Source organism: Aphis gossypii, unplaced genomic scaffold, assembly GCF_020184175.1.
Source record: "Aphis gossypii isolate Hap1 unplaced genomic scaffold, ASM2018417v2 Contig00039, whole genome shotgun sequence".
NCBI lineage: Eukaryota > Metazoa > Arthropoda > Insecta > Hemiptera > Aphididae > Aphis > Aphis gossypii.
The window spans coordinates 21,032-41,338 of NW_026082988.1; the positions used below are offsets into that span (position 1 = coordinate 21,032).

Below are 20,307 nucleotides of genomic sequence, written 5' to 3' on the forward strand. Positions count from 1 at the left end.
ATTTAATAGTATTAAAACTTATAAGTAAACTGGATCCTGGGCGCTAGTATGGCGCATGCAATCGCTTATGCACTGTAGTTAAGTGTGTAACTCAACACTATAATCCATAATACAATATAACATTATCGAAAGAAAAATTAGTTTTCGATAATTATTATTAATATTAAAGTATCCATTGTGTAAAATTAGATATTTAATACTTCTTGCATTTATATACTTACCTTCACAACCACATAGGTACCACAATATAATATGTTTATCCACTAACAAATAATAAATCTTACCATTTATCTAAAAATATTATTTCAATAATATAAATTCATAATAATATCTACATAATATTATCACTATTTTTAAGTAAAAATTAATAAAACAATTTATTCTTACCTTATGTGGAGGTGGAACAGTTTTTCTGGGTTTTGTCATTTTGAATTTTCCATTATAATTAAAATTGTTTTATTTTCGAAAAACCTTTCGAATTGTTGTAGAAAATTTAATAAATATAGTAAATACATAATAGGTAATAATTATGAATAATGAAAGCACAAACACAAACATGATTATTATTATTTTATCAATATCACGAATAAGTGAATTATGAATTATGATTGTCAATACTCAGTTAAATGTATTACTATTGGTTATTAAACACGGATCACAGTTTGATAGACCATATTCAATAAATAGGTACTATAATATTAATAATAATAAACCATAAGTGTATTATAAAAAAAAAAATATACTAGTGATCCTACCAAGTATGTTCTTAAGAGAGCCTTAATATAAAAACTTTAACGTAAGTAGGAACTAGGAATGCCTCTTTTGAAAATTACGATTTCCCGATAGAACTATCCATCACTAACCGTAGTAATGTAGTATCGTATGATTATATAATATGTATAACCTTATAAGTTCTTTATAGAACTTAAAATCTTTATTTGGTCTAAAAATACGGGATCATTATTATAGCAATTAATTTGTCTGATACTCGATGACTTAATAATTAATAGCATACATTTTGACATTTTGTTAATAATTTTTAACCTATAAATGATGTTTTTTTTTGGGAAAATATTCATGTTTTGAACCAGTATGAAAAATATTAATTACGATTTATTGCTAAATAAAAATGTATATAATATACATATAAAAGTATTTTCATATAAATTGAAAAATATATCATTTTCTGTGCATATTAATTATTAGTTTTTTACTATATTGAAGGCTACAAATGTAGAACCTATAAATAGTTATTTCAATTAAAATAATATTATTTTAGTCATTTGGACGACGATCGCCGATTTCGTGAAACGGGTGAAACTGACGCCTGCCGCCAGACAGTTTCGATATAATATTAATATAATATTATCATTGGAATATTATCAGTGGTAGGCCACTGATTTTGTTAAATGACAAAAATACACAATTATTGACATCTATTATAATCGTATTTTGTGTACATTGATTACCCACACACACACGCGAGTACTAATGTATGTACGCTGATGCACTCTATCGAAAAATAACAATATAATAAATAATAATATGATAAATATTATGAATTACACTTTTGCAATGAGCTTCAATAATACTAATTTCTCTCGTTGAGATACTAAGAAGTAAAAATAAATGCAGTCGTTGGTCAGCAGTGGGTATTTACGCGTTCAAATTCCATGTAAACGCTGTTGACGATATCACAAAATTCCTATACTTATTAAGCTACTCAGTAACTACTAATTATAGACTTATACAGTCTTACAAAAGTCATCGCTCAGAATATTTTATGTATACAATAATTTTATATTATTGATTTCAAACTTAACTCATTTATTATAATTTACAGACTACAGAAAGTGACCCACACGACAACAAATTTATACAACAAAGCTACCTATAATAATTATAATTGCTAATTTTTTTTTTTTAATACATTTTTAATTTAACATTATCATAATGTTTTTAGAAAATTGCAATTAAAATAATATGAATTTAACTAACTGAAAACATATAACAAATATTCTCAAAATAATGTTACTTTACATTGATTACTAAATATCATATTAATGTTTTGGTGTAGTTCTAAATTAAATGTTACAAAAAAAACAAAATCGTGATATTAGAAAAATGTTTTAAAAAATATATTACTATTTTAAACTTAATAAAACATTATAAGAAAGTTAAAATTATAATATTTGAAATTTAATCTAGTTGTAATGTTATTGAAACGCCAATATTATGAAATTGCTATCTGGGTTATTATTAAACAAAATAGAACTTACTAAGAGAAGTATAGGTGCTCATTACAAATGCGCATCATGCGATGGATTGGATTATTCCTACCATAGTTAGTGCTGTGAAAAGGAACAACAAAGGGAGAATTAGACCTTATTAAGCGAGAGGGAACTTTAAAATTTATTAGAGAAAGGAGAGAGGGAGCATCCACACGTCCGTCAATCAGCTTATGCAAAAATACCAAGTTAGCATCAACTCTTCTATCTGCCAGGGATAAAAGTCCAAGTTTATTCATCACTGGCCTATAATCATGTGGTGGATGTGGAATTTGCAAAATAAATGACGCCGAAGAACAAAAACGCCTCTGAACCCTCTCAATGCAAGAAGAGTCTGCGGCCGTAAAAGGGTCCCACAAAATAGAAGAATACTCTAAAAGAGGCCGTACAAGGGAGCAATATAAAGCTTTGAGAGAACTAGAGAGCCTAAATTCTTTAGAAGTGCGTATGACAAAGCCGAGCATCTTTAATGCACGACAGCAAACAGCCTCAATATGGTAATGAAAATCGAGATTTGGACATAAAAAAATACCCAAGTCTTTCTTCATAGTAACAATATTAATGCTTGATCCGTTAATCAAGTACGTGTAGTGAATAATATATCTACTACGGGCAAAAGACATAGATTGGCATTTACCTACATTGAAGCATAGACCCATAGAATTGAACCACAAAACAAGAGCATCTAGCTCTTTCTGGAGGGTTACACAATCAGTTACTGACTCAATAATCCGGAAGATTTTCAAATCGTCAGCAAACATAAGGAACATAGAATCAGGGATAACCTGTTTTAGACCATTAACCAATAGAGAAAACAACAAGGGGGATAAGTGCCCCCCTTGAGGGACACCTGAAGGTACACAGACTACTTCAGATTTACAACCTAAGACTTTTACAAATTGGACCCTATCAGATAAATAGGATTTGAACCAAGAAAGAATGAGCTCCCCAAATCCAGCTTTATATAGGACTTCAATTAGTATTTTATGGTCTACACGATCAAACGCTTTGGAGAAGTCCGTAAAAATGACGTCAACCTGAGTTCGGTTTTCAATGGCCTCCAATATGAAATTATGAAAAACTATCAGATTCGCAGTAGCAGAACGGCTAGGTCTAAAACCGTACTGTTCATCAACTAAGATAGAATTCACTGATGGCTGAATACTCCTCAGGACAAGCAGCTCAAAGATTTTGGCAATATGATTTTGGATAGTAATAGGCCTATAATTGTTTACATCAGTTTTATCACCAGTCTTATATACAGGCGTGACTGAGCTAATCTTGAACATAGATGGGAAGGTTCCCGTGTCAAGGGAGCGACGAAATAACAACCATAAAGGAAAGCAGAGAGCGGATCTTATGTTATATAGAAACGTCCCAGGCAGACCATCAGGACCAGCCGACTTAGAAGTTTTTAACATAGACAAACCCAGTTCGACGTCATTAGTGGTAAAGGAACAGTTACTAGGTAGGTTAAAATGAGAAAAGGAAATAACAGGAGTTTGGCTGGAAGAGGGAGTGGCATACACGGTGCTAAAATAAGAAGAGAAGAGACTAGAAACTGATTCAGGGCCATAACCAATATTTTTACCAAAATGAACTGTATAAGGAATCCCATCACTGGATTTATTTTTCCGGACAAAGTCCCAAAAAGACCGAGGATTGGTTTTTAGCTTACACTCAGTTTGAGCTATGAACGATTTATAGCAACTTTTGTATTCATATTTACTCCTTGTAGTCCATAGATAAGAATGGTCTATTTGTTGTTATTTATTTATAGCCAATTAATTTTAAATTGTACAGGACGCGCATATGCGTCTGTAGCAGTGAAAGGGATAAACCTCGGAAAATTCCTTGATTACCCGATAAACAATCTTCACGTACATTATCAAATTTAAGTGAACCTGACTCTTGAGGACTACGTAATGGAAAGTTATTACGTGCGCAAAACTGTATAGTTTTAATCAAGTCTCTTACGATTGTGTTCAATTATTTCTCTTTTTTGATTGCTGAGAAGTACGTTTACTGTAGTAGTTGGTCTCGATTTTCATAGTTTGTTAAGATTGTTAAGAAGTCTTTTGCCTTTGACTAGAGATCATATGATAATTGGTTTTAGAATGTTCATATAAATCAGCCATAGCATTCTTATACTTGATCATCGGCTATTTTACTAGGTTCTTTAATGAGTACAAGAAATAATTATAAAATTACTATATTTATAAATAATAAGAAAATTTGTTTTTTTCTATGTAATAATACCTGGTTGCCTGATCCACCGCCTGAAAAAACAAATACAACACACCATTTGCAATAAGCTCTTTTTTTAATCTCATTATAAGCTAACCATGGAATATTTCTAAATATTTATATTGAAATTTTCTATTATTTTTTTTTCGTGCCATCTGCACGTACAAGGAAATCATAATTTGGCTCGAGTATCCAATAAAAGAAAAATTTAATTTACAAGTAAATTTCAAACGATTAAATATTTCAGAAGACTGTAAAGTGTGTTTGGCCACAAAATTGGCAATATCATGCAAATGTCCTGATTTATAAAATAATAAAAACAAAAGCTTATTACATTACAATACTAATTACTACTAGCTACATTTTTATATTCTGAACAGAGTATTCATAGCTAAGAATTGAAAATTTTATATAAGGTTTTCCATAAGTTTTCCATAATATAGTAGTATGGAATAATTGTGTAGACGTATTTTTTCATATAATTATTTTTACAATATATTCTTTATTCAGTTTTATATTGAAAAAGGGATGAAATATGTACCTAGTACATGTCAAAAATGACAAAATATGCAAAATATAACTTTATATTTAGGATCTATTGGCTTTAATTAAAACTTGTAGCTTACCTAGAAATTTTTTCGACTGTTCAAAAAAAAAAAATATGCAAATGCATAAAAATCCAGGCCTTTAGTTATCATGTTACGGATTTATACAATAATGTATCCCACATAACATTTTCCAATGTTAAACCTTCGATTAACATTTGGATTTCATTAAATCCTAAATGTTTAATTATCAAGTTTAATGTACATTGTATTAACGATTATTTTTAAATATTAAATTACCATGCATATAATAACGTTGAATAAAGATTTAATTAAATATTTAAACAAATATTAATAATTGATGTTTATTCAATCTTTTAACGATCATAACAACTTAATATTTAGTTTACTTCAAAAATTTACTTTTAATTAAACATACAATATTTAATATTAAACAAGTATTGTTTTATGAGTAGGTATTCAATTAATTTTAAGTTTATACTTAAATATCCATTATATATAATAGTATATACTATTATGCCTAAAATGTTGCATTTATTGTATAGATATTCAACATACCTTATGGCCTATTATAATATTAATATTTAACACTAAGTAATTCATCGCTATATAATATAATGATTAATTTAAAAATGATACATACAAAAAAAAATAGATAGGCACTGTAGATTCTACACTATTATAATTATTAAATATAATATACCTATATATTTATAATTTATATAAGTAAATAAGTTAATACATATTATATTATATATGAAAGATAAGTTGTTAATTAACTCATTAAAATAAAATAAAATAATATATTATACATATAGGTTTATAAAATAATTCTACATAGTGTAAAATGTATTAATAACTAACGTCGAATTTAATTTTATATTATATAATACTACCTATTTGAATCTAATCTTAACATTTAATAATAATTTATACAAACTATTACAAATTCAAATTAACAGTAAATACGAATAAACACATTCGCAATGATTATATTATAATAATAGCAAAACAAAAATATAAATAGCAAATTGGTATTTAAAAACGTAGCACGGGTTTCCCTAGCTAATAGGTACATGTTTCAGTAATTGAAGTTTATAATACAGTTAATATACTCCGACGGTCGAGTGGCGGAATAGCGATATCTTTAAAAACAATATTAAAAAAAAAAAAACTCAATTTTCAAATACACTTATAAAAGTATCAGTTTTATAAATATAATAATATACATATATTCTATACAACATATATTAGTAATTAGTATACACTTAATATTTAAAACTGTACGAATGTTAATGTAGATAGTATCTACTATAAATACAAAAGTATAATATAAAACAAATACCTAAATATAAAAATTAAAAATAGTACCTATATACTTATGTACCTATACTTATAGCCGGATTCATAGAAAGTACTAAGTAAATTCTAAGAATTAACTTGTGTAGGAAAATTCGTAGATAGTTCTTGAAGAAGGTATTCAGAGAAAAAAAAAGATAATTCTCAGCTAAGATTTTCGTTTAGATTTTTCTAAGTCGTTACAAAATTCTTAGTTAAGAATATACTAATTTCTTGGAAAAGAAAACGTCATTGGCATCGTTATTATCATATTCGTTGTTGTTATCACTTAAAATTTTATTTTAAATTTAACAAATTATTTTTAAACTCATAATATACTTAAAAAAAAAACAAAATATAATTATTAGCTATTGTTTTTTTATTCTTTAATTCAAACATGGATAGAAGTATTGTTGAAAAAGACGTGTCAAAGACAAAAAATAAACCTTTTATACCTGATGAATTGTCACTTCTTTCTGAACTAGTGTATAAACACAGATTTATATTAGAAAAAGTTGGTAAGCAATATTCAACAGTGACTGACAAAAGAAATACTTGGGAATTATTGGCCAATGAGTTTAATAGCACAGGATTAAATGCTACTGTAAGTATCATACATTTGTATTGATCTATAATTTGTTCAAATATTTTATTTATTTATTAATTTTCCCATTGTGTAATATTTTATTTTATGTTTAGCGTTCTCCTGACCAGCTTAAGAAAAAATGGGACAATATCAAACAGGCTAGAAAGACAGAAATAAGAGACACAAAAGACATCAATATGCAACCGGTGGAGGCCCATCTTGTCAACCAATTATTAATGACTGTACAGCAGATCAATTTTTAAATGAAATAACTGATATTGAATTAATTGACATACCGGATAGTGATTACATACCATTACAATGCAGTGTACCAACAACAATAGAAAACAAAACAGTTTCAGATCAACCAGTCTATTTTATAACAACTACATCTAATATTATTTCACCTAAATCACCAAAAACATGTTCAACAGGAAAAAAAGATTACGACAAAATAAAAAAAAATGGTAATTATCATATCTTTAAATATCTATCCAACAAATTTAATATAAATATATTGCCTCCTTAAAATATTACATTTTTTAGAAAAATAGTACTCATCCAATAACCTTACTTATACTTATACCTAGCTTTATAAAACTATCTTAAATTATATAAGCACTGCCCAACTCTCCTTAATATTATTACTTTGTATTTTATAGAGGATTTTGAACAGAAACGTTTGGAAACTTTCAAACATGAGGCTGAATTAAGGATTAAAAGGCAAATTAATTTAATTGAACAAGACAAAACAATTCATGCTTTAGAAGTAAATTTGTATGAAAAAAAACTTGAATTACTTAACCTAAAAATAAAAAATAAAAAAATGAAGCTTAATGAAAATTAATAATTATACATGTATCTATACACGATGTCCCACGATAAACTGTGATTATATAACAAAAGAGACTAGTCATATTTATATTTTATCATTACCTAAATAATTATAATATGTTAATTACTTAAAAATACTTAAAAGTACTTAATATTATATTGGTTTTAAATTGCTTAAATTTTTATTATTTAATAGAAAAATTTGTTAGTCATATTTATATTTTATTATTAATTATTTATATGTTAATTACATAAAAATACTTATATTGTTTTTAAATTGTTATTATTTAATAGAAAAGTCTGTTAGTCGTATTTATACTTTATTAATTAAAAAAATACATGTTTATTACTTGAAAATATTTTTATAATAGAAGTCATATTATTATATTGTTTTTAAATTGTTTAAATTGTTAATGTCAATAAAAAAGATTGGTCATATTGTGACTTTATGAAAAATTACCAGCAATAAATTCGTCTCTGACTAAACTATCTCTTATATCATTAGAGTTAACTTGTGCTATAGATGTTTGAAGGTTTTCAGAAAAATTTTCTTCTATAATGTTATTAAATTTGTAATGAATACAAATGTTATGTAATATAACACAGGCAATTATTATTCTAGTTGATGTTTGTAACTGTGTACCAAGTTTCCTTTGTAAGCATCGAAACCGGCTTTTAAGTAATCCGTTAACTCTTTCTATTACATTCCTAGTTTTAATATGAGATTTTTGATACTTTTTTTCTGCTGCTGTTTGAGGATTTGGATGTGGAGTATAGACAAATCTTATTTGAGCATAACCACCATCAGCTAAACATTTACCATTATTAGACCTATAATTTTTTCATGAAAAAGATTAGTTATGAAATTAGTAGTATTATATTATTAAGTATATTAATCAGAACAATAATTTTTTTTTTTTTTGATCAAAGGTTTTTCGAGGGGTTTTGATTATTTTAATAATTTTTTTAGGTTTAAGAAAACTGGTTAATATTCTTATGTTTCTGGTTTATGTTTTTTTTTTTAATAAAGAGTCATTATTTAGTTTGATAATCTAATATCTATAAATACATTTTTTAATGAATTTACCCTTGGTTTATTATATTCCATGCTTTACTATTTTCAAATATTCTAGAATCATGAGCTGATCCTGGCCATCTAGCAACAACATCAAAAATTTGCATCTTTGGTCCTGCAATAAGTTGGACATTTAAGGACATCCAACCTTTTCTATTTCGATAAAACTCTGCTTTTTCACCGCCTGGACTGCTAATTTGTATATGGGTACAATCCATGACCATTGTAACACCAGGAAATTGGGCTATTTGATAAAACTGATTTATTTATTTCTGGAATACTTTCAATGCTAGGAAACTTAACCCAGGTTTGTAGTGAATGGCACAAAGCAGTTGAAATTTCTTTTACTATGCGACTTATAGAAGGTTGGCTTATTCCATATACATCACCATTCACTCTCTTAATTTAAATAAACTATATTAATAGATCAATATCATCACTGTTATAATAACTGAAAACTAAATTTGCCATACCTGATAACATCCTAAGCGTAAAATCTTAGTGCAGTCAAAAGTTTCATAATGGGACTTATGGTAGTCCTCTTAGATCGATTACTGGATTTATATTTTTTAACACTATTGGCAATAAAATTTCTAAAACAATGTATTTAGGAAATCGAAACCTATCAAAAAACTGTGTGTCGTTAAAGAATTCAATGGGATTTTGCATATCTCTAATATACCTTTTTGGTATTTTTTGCACAGTATAAAAATTATCAAAATAAAAGTCATCATTGTACATATCAGTAGTATGATTTGAACAGTTCTGATGTATGAGCCCCTGATCCTTGCTGATCCGCTGATCCTTTAGCCGCTGACCCCTCCGCCCACTACGTGTGTGACGTATGTTCCGCATGAGCCACACCGCCTGATCCACTACGTGTGTGACGTATTTTTACACCGCCCCCGTGGTAATCAATTACGCTTATCATATTATTGTACACGTACCATATTACCGTACATGCACCATATTATTGTACATATATTCGAGTCACCACCGTAAATTTCATTTAATAATATTATTTGAAAATAATTTCGTATGTTTCTCCGACTATCATACAATTCTCAGTATGTCATCATCTATTCTTCAAAGGTTTCACTGAACAACCATTGTGTATAAATCTTTTGGTGGGTTATATTTTTAAAATCACATGAGTTTTAAACCAGACGTGTTATAAAACGCATCACAAATTATTTTTACCAACACAGTATACTATTAGATTTATTCAGATACGTTTATATATGACATTACGTTTACATACAACACTTTTTATATAAAAAAATTAAGTATTTTGTGTTACAATAGTTCATAAGAATTCAAGACGATACATTTTTCACTTTATTTCTATCAGATAGTTTAAATAATATAGATGAAAATAATAGTAGCAGTATTTTACGGGAATTAGATTTATGTCTAGAAATTTAGACTACAAAAATATAATACTCTGCGTTAGATTCGAGCTGGGTATGTCAGACCTCTGTCCTTCACATTTTTCCCCACTTCGACTCTAACCCATTGAAAATTTTAATCAAACCTGATATACTTAATAAGATATTATCGAAGTAAAATATGTGAAAATAGAATTGCCACAACATATTGTTGTACACACACACACACCATATTATTGTACACGTACCATATTACCGTACATGTACCATATTATTGTACATATATTCGAGCCACCACCGTAAATTTCATTTAATAATATTATTTGAAAATAATTTCGTATGTTTCTCCGACTATCATACAATTCTCAGTATGTCATCATCTATTCTTCAAAGGTTTCACTGAACAACCATTGTGTATAAATCTTTTGGTGGGTTATATTTTTAAAATCACATGAGTTTTAAACCAGACGTGTTATAAAACGCATCACAAATTATTTTTACCAACACAGTATACTATTAGATTTATTCAGATACGTTTATAGCGAAACAATTATTTTATTAGACATTACGTTTACATACAACATTTTTTATATTTATTATTTCGTTCATGAATACTTTATCTATTATGTAGACGAGCTTGAGAAATTTTCAGGATATGATTTCGAGGTATTATTACGTGAGCTATTTGAAAGCGTATATGAGATAAAATGTGACAGAGGACATGATTTTTAGAAAAAAAAAATTAGTCTAAAAAGTATCACTCAACGATCAAATCCGGTTAGCTCAAATTATTGGTGTAATTTAATTTTTAAGATATTAGAATTAAAATGTAAAGATGTCGATTTAAATTGTATTATAAGTAAAAATAATTTAATTATAAGGAATAAAATTAATGAAAATTGTAAAAGAAATAAATTTTTAGACGAATTAGATATTATATACGATGTAAAAAATATATCAACTATTGAAGATGCACGTAATGCGGAATTCGGTTCAAGTAGATCTGAAATGTGGTAGTACTTCATCAGTTTTTATTATTTTAATACTTACGTATCTACTTGATGTATTTTAATTAAATAATCTTTCCTATCAATAAATATAATCAAACAAATTTTATAATTCTTTATAATCTCAAAGCGGTATATGTCGATAATAACAACTATTTTTATAAAAGTTAGCTCGAAATAATATAATAATCAAAATTTTTGTCAAATGCTGCGTAAACAACACGATGGCACGGTATGCGTTATATGTAACATGCTCTATTGTTAACGGAATGGCCTGTCCCAGCCGGTCTTTCGTTCTATTGTGCTCTACACGCGCAGGTCAGTTTCTAGAATCGGTAATGAAATTCTGCCCAATACATTGATATCCAAAATAATTAAAAATCTAAAGCGATGTACACAATTATCATGGTAAATACCCAATTAATATTTTACCTAGCCCTGGCTTAATTTGTCTTCATCGCCGCAAATGCTAAGACACTTGCTCTGTTGTCGACCGATGTACAATCAGTCTGTTCTAGACATCTATAGCGTTTACTTTGCCTTTGCTCTCTCCGTGTTTTCACAGTCCTTACACAACAGTATTAACAATTTTTCTCAGTGTTAATTTTTCCAAGTGTTTAAACACTTTATTTTCATCATGTTTAATTGCGATCAGTGTCAGTCAGTTTTCACCATGAAGCGTAATTTGGTCGCCCATAAAAAAACTCATCTCGGAATTCGATTCCCATGCACCGTATGTCCATCAACATTTTCTTTCAAGACCGGCCTCAACAAACATTTGAAGAACGCTCATGGTATGTAATAACAGTTTAAACTGTATCTTATTTATATCTAATATTTTTATTTATTATTTTTCCTAAGGTATCATTAACGTTCCGGCTCATTTGAGACCATTGCCTGCTGCTCCGATCATCGATCAGCAAACACGACCAAGCGTGATACAGTTCGCGCCTCCTACCACCCCGCAGATTCAAATAGCGCCTCAAATTTTTGTATCGGATGTCCCGGCTGGCGGATCGCGCGTGTTATCCGAAGATGTCCCGGCTGGCGGATCGCGCGTGTTATCCGAAGATGACATATGTATGTTCGCAATGGATGCATATGAAATGCAAGACGCCGATACAGGTTAGTTTTATTTAATTTATCCGAATTTATTAAATTTTTAAAAGACCCGCTGATTTTTCCTCCGTAGATTTTTTTTAAGAAATATCGTAAGATTTAAAATAAATTTTTAAAATTACGTGTCGTTAAATTAGTTTTATTAAAAAAACCTAACCTAACCTAACCTGTTGCCAACACCACCTTAGCTGCTAGAGCAAAAAAGGCGCGTATGGATCTCGTTAAATCCCCCGGGTTTAATGAAATTTCGTCGTCCGAAAATAGGAAGATCGTGTGGTACTACGCTAAAAATATCACCAATACAAAAATTTATTCAGACTTTCTCCGTCCACTTATACCTGAGCTAATAAATTTATTGAAAACGTACGTACAAAAACATGCGATTAAATTTAATTTGAAACTTGAGGCGACCTATAACCGTCCGAACGTACCAAACTCATCGGAGAACAGGGCATTCAAGACTTCAGCGGTAGAAATTTTTTCCGACAGTGATATTAGAACGATTGTAGAGATAGCGTATATGAAGTTGATGAAGGAGAAGGATGAATATATGGGGAGAGGTAGTGGTTTTGTTTTAGAATCCATAGACGGGTTATTATTGGCGGTGTACAAATATACTCCGATGGGCGGATCATCGTATATAGAGTTACCGGTGTATATCGACAGGAAGCGAGCGACTGTAAACCCACAGAACGTAGACCGGTATTGTTTCAAGTGGGCGATTCTCGCGAGGCATGTGACGGGGACGGCGGTATGCCGTGTCGGAGAAAATTACATGCAACATGAAGATAAATATAATTTTGATTGCATCACCTTCCCTACACCTCTCTCAGATATACCGAAATTTGAAAAAAATAATATTAACGTGTCCATAAACGTGTACGGCCTCGATAAAAAATTTCAAATACCGAAATTGCCGAGGTATGAGGTCTACCCGCTACGTGTTGTTGACGAAGAAAAATCCAATCACTTCGACCTGTTACTGATAACGGACGGTGACAACTCGCATTATACATACATTTCAAATTTTTCCCGACTCATACGTAAACAAAAAACCGGACATGATGGGCGTGTCGTGTTTTGTAAAAGGTGTTTTACCAGTTTCGACAACCGAAATTTAAAATACAAGCTGAGCGGGCATGAGGCTCTAAACCAGCACAAATTGATTTGCGGGGCGCACAAGCCGATTCTACCGGAGATGCCGAAGGAGGGTGATAGCATTGAGTTTAAGGCGTGGAAAAAGACACAGCGACACCATTTTGTTATTTACGCGGATTTCGAAGCATTGTTGGTGAAGACGGAGGAAAAGAAAGGCGAGAGTACTACAATTATACAGAGACACGAAGCGATGAGTTACGGGTTTTTAGTGAAGGCGAGCGACAACGTACCGGAGGAGTTATTGGAAGAGTACGAGATACCGGCGGGGCCGGTAATCTACAGAGGCAGCGAAGACAGAACGGACGTGGCGAGACATTTTGTGGAGATGATAGTTGAGGTGGCCCAGAAAATTGAAAAACTGATGAAGACAAATTTTCCTATAAAAATGAGTGAGGGCGAAGAAAAACACATCAAGAGTGTAATACGTGTAATTTATGTAAATGTTGTTTAGCCGGGGGCGATAAGGTTAGGGATCACGATCATTTGACGGGGAAATTTAGGCAGACTTTGTGCTCTAGGTGTAACTTAGAGTTACAACAACCTAAATTTGTCCCCGTCTTTTTCCATAATCTATCAAACTATGACGCAATCTATTGACTTAGTAACGGAACTTGGATATGATACTCAGACTATCAACGTTATTCCGAACAGCGAAGAGAAAATATATCTTTCTCGAAATATATAAGTAGTACCTTCACTGTTCGGTTTATGGCGTCGAGTCTGTCGTCCCTGGCTGAAAATTTGGTTACACCCGAACATGACAACTTCCGTGAGACAGCCAAACATTTTGTCACCGGAGATATGCCGCTCGTGACTCGTAAGGGTGTGTACCCGTACGAGTACACGGATAGTTGGGAGCGGCTGAAGGATATGAGTTTACCGAGGAAGCAAGATTTTTATAGTACGTTGACAGAGACCGGGATCAAGGATAATGAGTTTGAGCACGCGAAGGAGGTCTGGGACCACTTCGACTGTAAGACGCTTGGTGACTACAGTGACTTGTATTTGAAGATCGATGTGCTGTTGTTGGCGGACGTCTTTGAAAACTTCCGCGACCTATGTATGAGCGCGTACAACCTGGAAGCCGGTCATTATTTCACCGCCCCATGCTTGAGTTTTGACGCGATGCTTAAGTTTACCGGTCAAAAGCTACAGTTATTGCATGATTACGACATGTTGCTGATGTTCGAAAATGGTTAGTATATATATTATTTTTAAAAATGTACATATAATAATCTTATTTATTTTTATAGGTATACGTGGTGGACTAGTGCAAGCGAGCAAACGGTATGCGAAGGCGAATAATGTCAAGACCCCGGGATACAACGAGACGAAGGATAAATCATGGATAATTTATCAGGACTGTAAGTATAATTTTTACAACAGATTTTTTCAAACTTAATTTATTTTTATTTTATAGGTAACAACTTGTATGGATGGGCAATGTCTCAGTACATGCCATACGATGGATTCAAGTGGGTTGAACCTACATTGAATGGATTAGATGATTTGAATGACACCTCCCCAATAGGACGTGTGTATGAGGTGGACGTGACGTACCCACAACACCTACACAACGAGCATAACGACCTGCCTTTCTTACCACAAAACAGTATGCCAAGTGGTTCGAAGGTAAGGAAGTTGATGGCAACGTTCGAAAAGAAGGATAATTATATTATACACTATCGAAACCTGCAGCAGGCGATTGAAAATGGACTTATAGTTGAAAAGGTAAATATTTATATTTTATATGATTTTTAAACAGATTTTTTAAAAAAATTTTCTTATTTTTACAGGTACATAGAGTAATACAATTCAACCAGTCTGACTGGCTGGCTAAATATATTGAGTTGAACACCGAGATGAGGAAGAAGGCAAAGAATGATTTTGAGAAAGACTTTTTTAAATTAATGAATAACGCTGTATTTGGTATGTCACTTTATTTATTAAATTTATTCTATTTTTACTAACATTTTTATTTTTACAGGTAAAACAATGCAATCGAAGAGGAAGGAGATGAAGATGGAGTTGGTGTCATGTGAAAGGAGATTGCAAAAACTTATAAACAAGTGTACGTTCAAACACTGTACAAATTACAATGAGAACCTTAATGCTGTCGCCCTAGAGAATAAGATTATTAGATTTGACAAACCTATTTATATTGGTAAATATACTTTTTTTTAAATTACACTTTTATCATTTATTAACACAATTATTATTTACAGGATTTGCAGTGCTGGACATATCTAAGACATTGATGTATGATTATCATTATAATGTAATGAAGAAATTCTACAGAGACAAAATTAAATTAATGTACACTGATACAGGTAAATATATTAAAACTATACTCATGTATATAATATATTAATTTAATATCATTATTTTTCCAGATTCACTAGTATATCATATTGATACTGAAAATTTTTATGTGGACTTGGCGGTTAATCGTAACTTGTTGGACCGGATGGACACCGCCAACCTGCTCAATGACCATCCGTGCTATGTGGCAGAAAGAAAGAAGTCTCCGGGGTACTTTTCTGATGAGGTGGATGGGAATGTGATTACCGAGTTCTGTGCGTTGAGGGCAAAGTCCTACGCTTTTAATGTGTATGCTGGAGCAGAGGACAGAGTTGGTGGTGAAAAGATCAAGGCGAAGGGTATCAGAGCTCATGTTGTTAAGAACCACATGACGATGGAAGACCATAGGAAGTGTTTGTTTGGTGAAGCTGGAGTGGAGGCATACAAGGAGAATGTATCAATACGGTCATTCAACCACCAGCTAGTAACGATAAAGACCAGGAAGCTGACCTATAACAACTATGATGATAAGAGGGTGGTGTTAGAAGATAAAATAAATGCACTAGCCCATGGACATTACAGTATAGAGTAAGTTATTAGAATATATACATATTAAAATTATTTTACTAACATTTTATCTTAATTTTACAGGGGAGATGAACCAGAGGATGAGTAGACAGAACTTCAACATTACTTTTTATATATTGTATATTTTTTTCTGTTAATTAGTTTTATTGTAAATATTATACGTTATATAGTTTGTTATATTTGAGATAGATTATTGTATATAACTTTTGTATTTAGATGTCACGCTGGATACACCAACGATTGTAAAATAACTCAAATTGAAATTATTGTAAATACTGTCTAACAGAATGTTTTTAAGTTAGATTAGTGTATAAACTTACAGTATTTCCCCCCTTTATAATGTATAATTGATAGATAATTAAGTTTTTTCATATTTATAATGTATAATTGTTAGATATTTAAGTTAGTTTACAATGTTTTCTTATAATATTTTTTTTTCCTGTTAATAATCATGTTTTTTCTGTTTCAGGTTGATGGAAGCCCATACATATTTAAAAACCTGTGTAAATGCTATCATATATAAATGTATATTAGCATATAAATAAAAAAAAAAACAATGTTAAAATATTTTCATGTTTATTCAATAAAATGTATACAATTTTTAAGAATTATTTATAAACCATTTCCTTATAGCAAATACTTTATAGAATGTACATTGTTTAAGATTTAAATCCTTATGAAAAATACAGCAAGGTAAATTTTCTTCATCACAAATTTGTTCCAGTCGAGGACAGCCCAAGTCTTCAATGTTGATGATTGTGACGTGAGGTATAAACTCCATGATAAGTTGTTTTTTCTGTTCACCTTTGATGTAAATGTATGTAGACTTTAAAGAATTCAATATTCTGTCAAGTTCTTCATATTCTATATCACCATAATCTACAGATATCTGATGATAATTACGTTCTAACCACTTGTTAGTTTTTCGACTCTTGTTGTCTTGTATAGATTTTGAATTTTTAAAAATCCAGTGTTGAGTCGCCCATGTTTCTGTGTCTACAATAGACAATTCTTTAATCATATATTTGTTATTCGCTCCAAGAATGCATTGAATGTCAATGATGGCTGTAGACATTATGACTTGTCTTTAAAATAAGTTTCAATAGTATTGAGTTGACTATGTATAGCAGGTAATGTAACTTCAGCTTTTATCATATGCTCTGTTATATCTAAACACGTTAATTCCAACTTTTCTGTTTGTTCTTCTTGTAATTGAATAGATGTATGATTTTCTTCAATTAAATGTTCATTATCCGAATATGATTTAATCGAATGTTCAAGATTTGAATTAATTTTTTTTATTTCACCAGACTGAAAACTACCGAACACGTTCATGGTTTTAATACTACTGACACTATACTTTAACATCGCATGTATTTATCCAACTATTATGTGTGTTATCAAATCCGAGCCACTTGACAAGCATCTGATTTTGCTTTTTACGTATAATTTTTTCGATCAGATATTCGTTCGGGTGTTTGGTTTTATGTATTTCAGCCGAATAAAAACAACCGGAAATCGGTTTACCCGTATAACTTGTAACTGATAAGTGACGGGCAATGTTCTATTTATTTTGATAATCTCAAATATTTCCGTAGACCAATTGGGTAAATAACCTTTTGTAAACACACCTTTTTGTGTACTGATACGGACGTTATCACCAACTTTGAATTTAATTTTCTCATTATTAATCTCACGTTGTTTTATTGTAACTGACAAAGGATTTAAATCTGCTTGCGTCGGAGTCATTCCTATCGTTCTATGTTTTGAATTGTTATATTCGTTAAGCAGCTTTGGTAAAATTGAAATCCATTCGTGTGAACCACGCGCCGTAAATTCTCTAAACATTTTTTCTTTTAATGTACGATTAAATCGTTCGACAATGCACGCTTTCATGATGCTAAACGTAGAATATTTGTGAATATTATATTTGGTCATCAATGTGTCGAAAATGGTGTTGTAAAATTCTTTACCGTTATCTAGTTGTAAAAGTTTCGGTGAGCGGTCTAGTAATATTTTAGACATTGCGTTTGTGACTTCTTTTCCAGTTTTCGATTTTAATGGCACGGCCCACGCAAATTTAGTAAAACAGTCTATCACGCATAATATACTTGTAACCTTTATTTTTCTTTGAATACGGTATCATTTCCACCAAGTCGGCCTGCCATAAATCATTTTTTCCATATACGTTGACTCTGCGCCTTACGAAATTTTTCCGTGACGGTTTGTGTAGTTCAATAGCGATATCACGTTTAGACATTTGGTATTCGTTTTATTAGCCCAGCTTCAAGTAATTCTTCGAAAATCGATATTATTTCATTGGAGACGCCTGTATTACCGGCAGCTTTCGAAGCCAAAAGTAATCGTAACCGATCGACTAACTCATTCGGATTTTCCCAGTACACTAAGTTATTTTTCTGCAATTGCATAGATAGTCGACCACCGGAGGGAAATAATTTTTGTATTATATCCTTATATTTAGAACCACTTTTTTTGATTTTTTTACTTTTTAAGGTCAAATGTGCCGATGTCTGAATTAATATAGATTTATATACTTGTAGATCGTTTTCGGTGTAAATAAGTGGATTTTTCAAAAATAATAACTGGATTAGACCCGAGGTTGTTGAATAAGTAGTACCGTCGATAAGAATAGAGTTTTCAATAAATTTTACTTCTTTATCGCCCAAGATAATATTTCCATCTGAAAGTTTTTTCGGACCATAGGTTTTGTCTAAATCTATAGAGTGAAACCGATTTTCAATTTCTTGTTGATACTTTTCATTAAGATCGTCGTTATTTTTTATTTTGATTGAAGGCGTCCGGGTTGTATTTGATATTTTATTTAATGGTTCGATAATTGGCTTTAATGTCTGTGTCATTAATTGTTGAACATTATCTGAACCGGTTTTTAATGCAATATATTTACGTTTAATACTTTCTTTAGCTTTGACTATCTCATCTAATATACTTCCTTCATCCTTCATGACTACGTTTTAAATGATGATATTTATTATTTGCGACGTCTTATATAACGACATAAGTATCAAAGCCATAACGGTAACGGCCGTTATCACGATCGCTATCTTTACAAATAACAACGAATGCAAATCTATCACGGTTCCAACACGTAACACAAAAATATTTAAATTGTATATATGTCATATCGCCCGAACAGTGTTCGTTGTATACATGTTTTAAATTGGTATCGTCTTGTTTGAATAATACTATTAAATTAGCATTGTCGCGGATCAACTGCTTTGGTACTTTTGAATAACTCTGAGCCAGATAAAATATATCTATTTTATTGTGCCGCCCTCTACAAAAGAATTCCCGTATCACTTGCTGATGTTCTCCAATAACATCGTCCATGATAAATATAGAGTTTGGTAAGACTTGTTCAGGTGGAAGGACTTTATCATTCTCGAAAAAAGTAAAAATTTTAACACCGTCAATATCGTCGATTATACGTTTTAATAATTTATATTTTGGTTGTTCTAACGTTTTAGAGTATATGTAAACGTTTTCAAAACGTAGACCGTTTTCATCAACAAGTAGAAAATATATTAAATTTGTCTTACCACAACCGGAACTCCCCAACACCAATGAGCGTATAGTGTTTGGAAATAGCTCACCATGTCTAAACTGTATTGTATCCGGAGTATCAATGTTATAAATTCGTAGTTTTTTCTGTTGCTCGATGAAGCGCATTTTTTCACTATAAATATCAATGCTATGTACTTGAAAGCGTCACACGATGTCTCGCGTTCGTAAGCGAAACAACAATAAAGGTTCTGGTCTTATTAACTCAGTTA

At 30.8% G+C, this 20,307-nt stretch overlaps 1 protein-coding gene and 2 pseudogenes across 1 annotated transcript; 2 read left to right on the top strand and 1 right to left on the bottom strand.

The window, feature by feature from the left end:
- Window positions 1–7,397: 7,397 nt before the first annotated feature.
- On the bottom strand, window positions 7,398–9,789 carry LOC126553004 (putative nuclease HARBI1; annotated as a pseudogene).
- Window positions 9,790–12,002: 2,213 nt separating this feature from the next.
- LOC126553005 (uncharacterized) lies at window positions 12,003–14,187 on the top strand (annotated as a pseudogene).
- Window positions 14,188–14,720: 533 nt separating this feature from the next.
- LOC126553000 (uncharacterized) lies at window positions 14,721–16,706 on the top strand. Its single transcript, XM_050208200.1, has 8 exons — window positions 14,721–14,801; window positions 14,860–14,970; window positions 15,027–15,337; window positions 15,403–15,535; window positions 15,594–15,770; window positions 15,832–15,936; window positions 16,000–16,495; window positions 16,559–16,706. The coding sequence occupies exons 1-8, from the start codon at window positions 14,732–14,734 to the stop codon at window positions 16,581–16,583; spliced, it is 1,428 nt and encodes a 475-aa protein (XP_050064157.1). The 5' UTR covers window positions 14,721–14,731; the 3' UTR covers window positions 16,584–16,706.
- The last annotated feature ends 3,601 nt before the right edge of the window (window positions 16,707–20,307 follow it).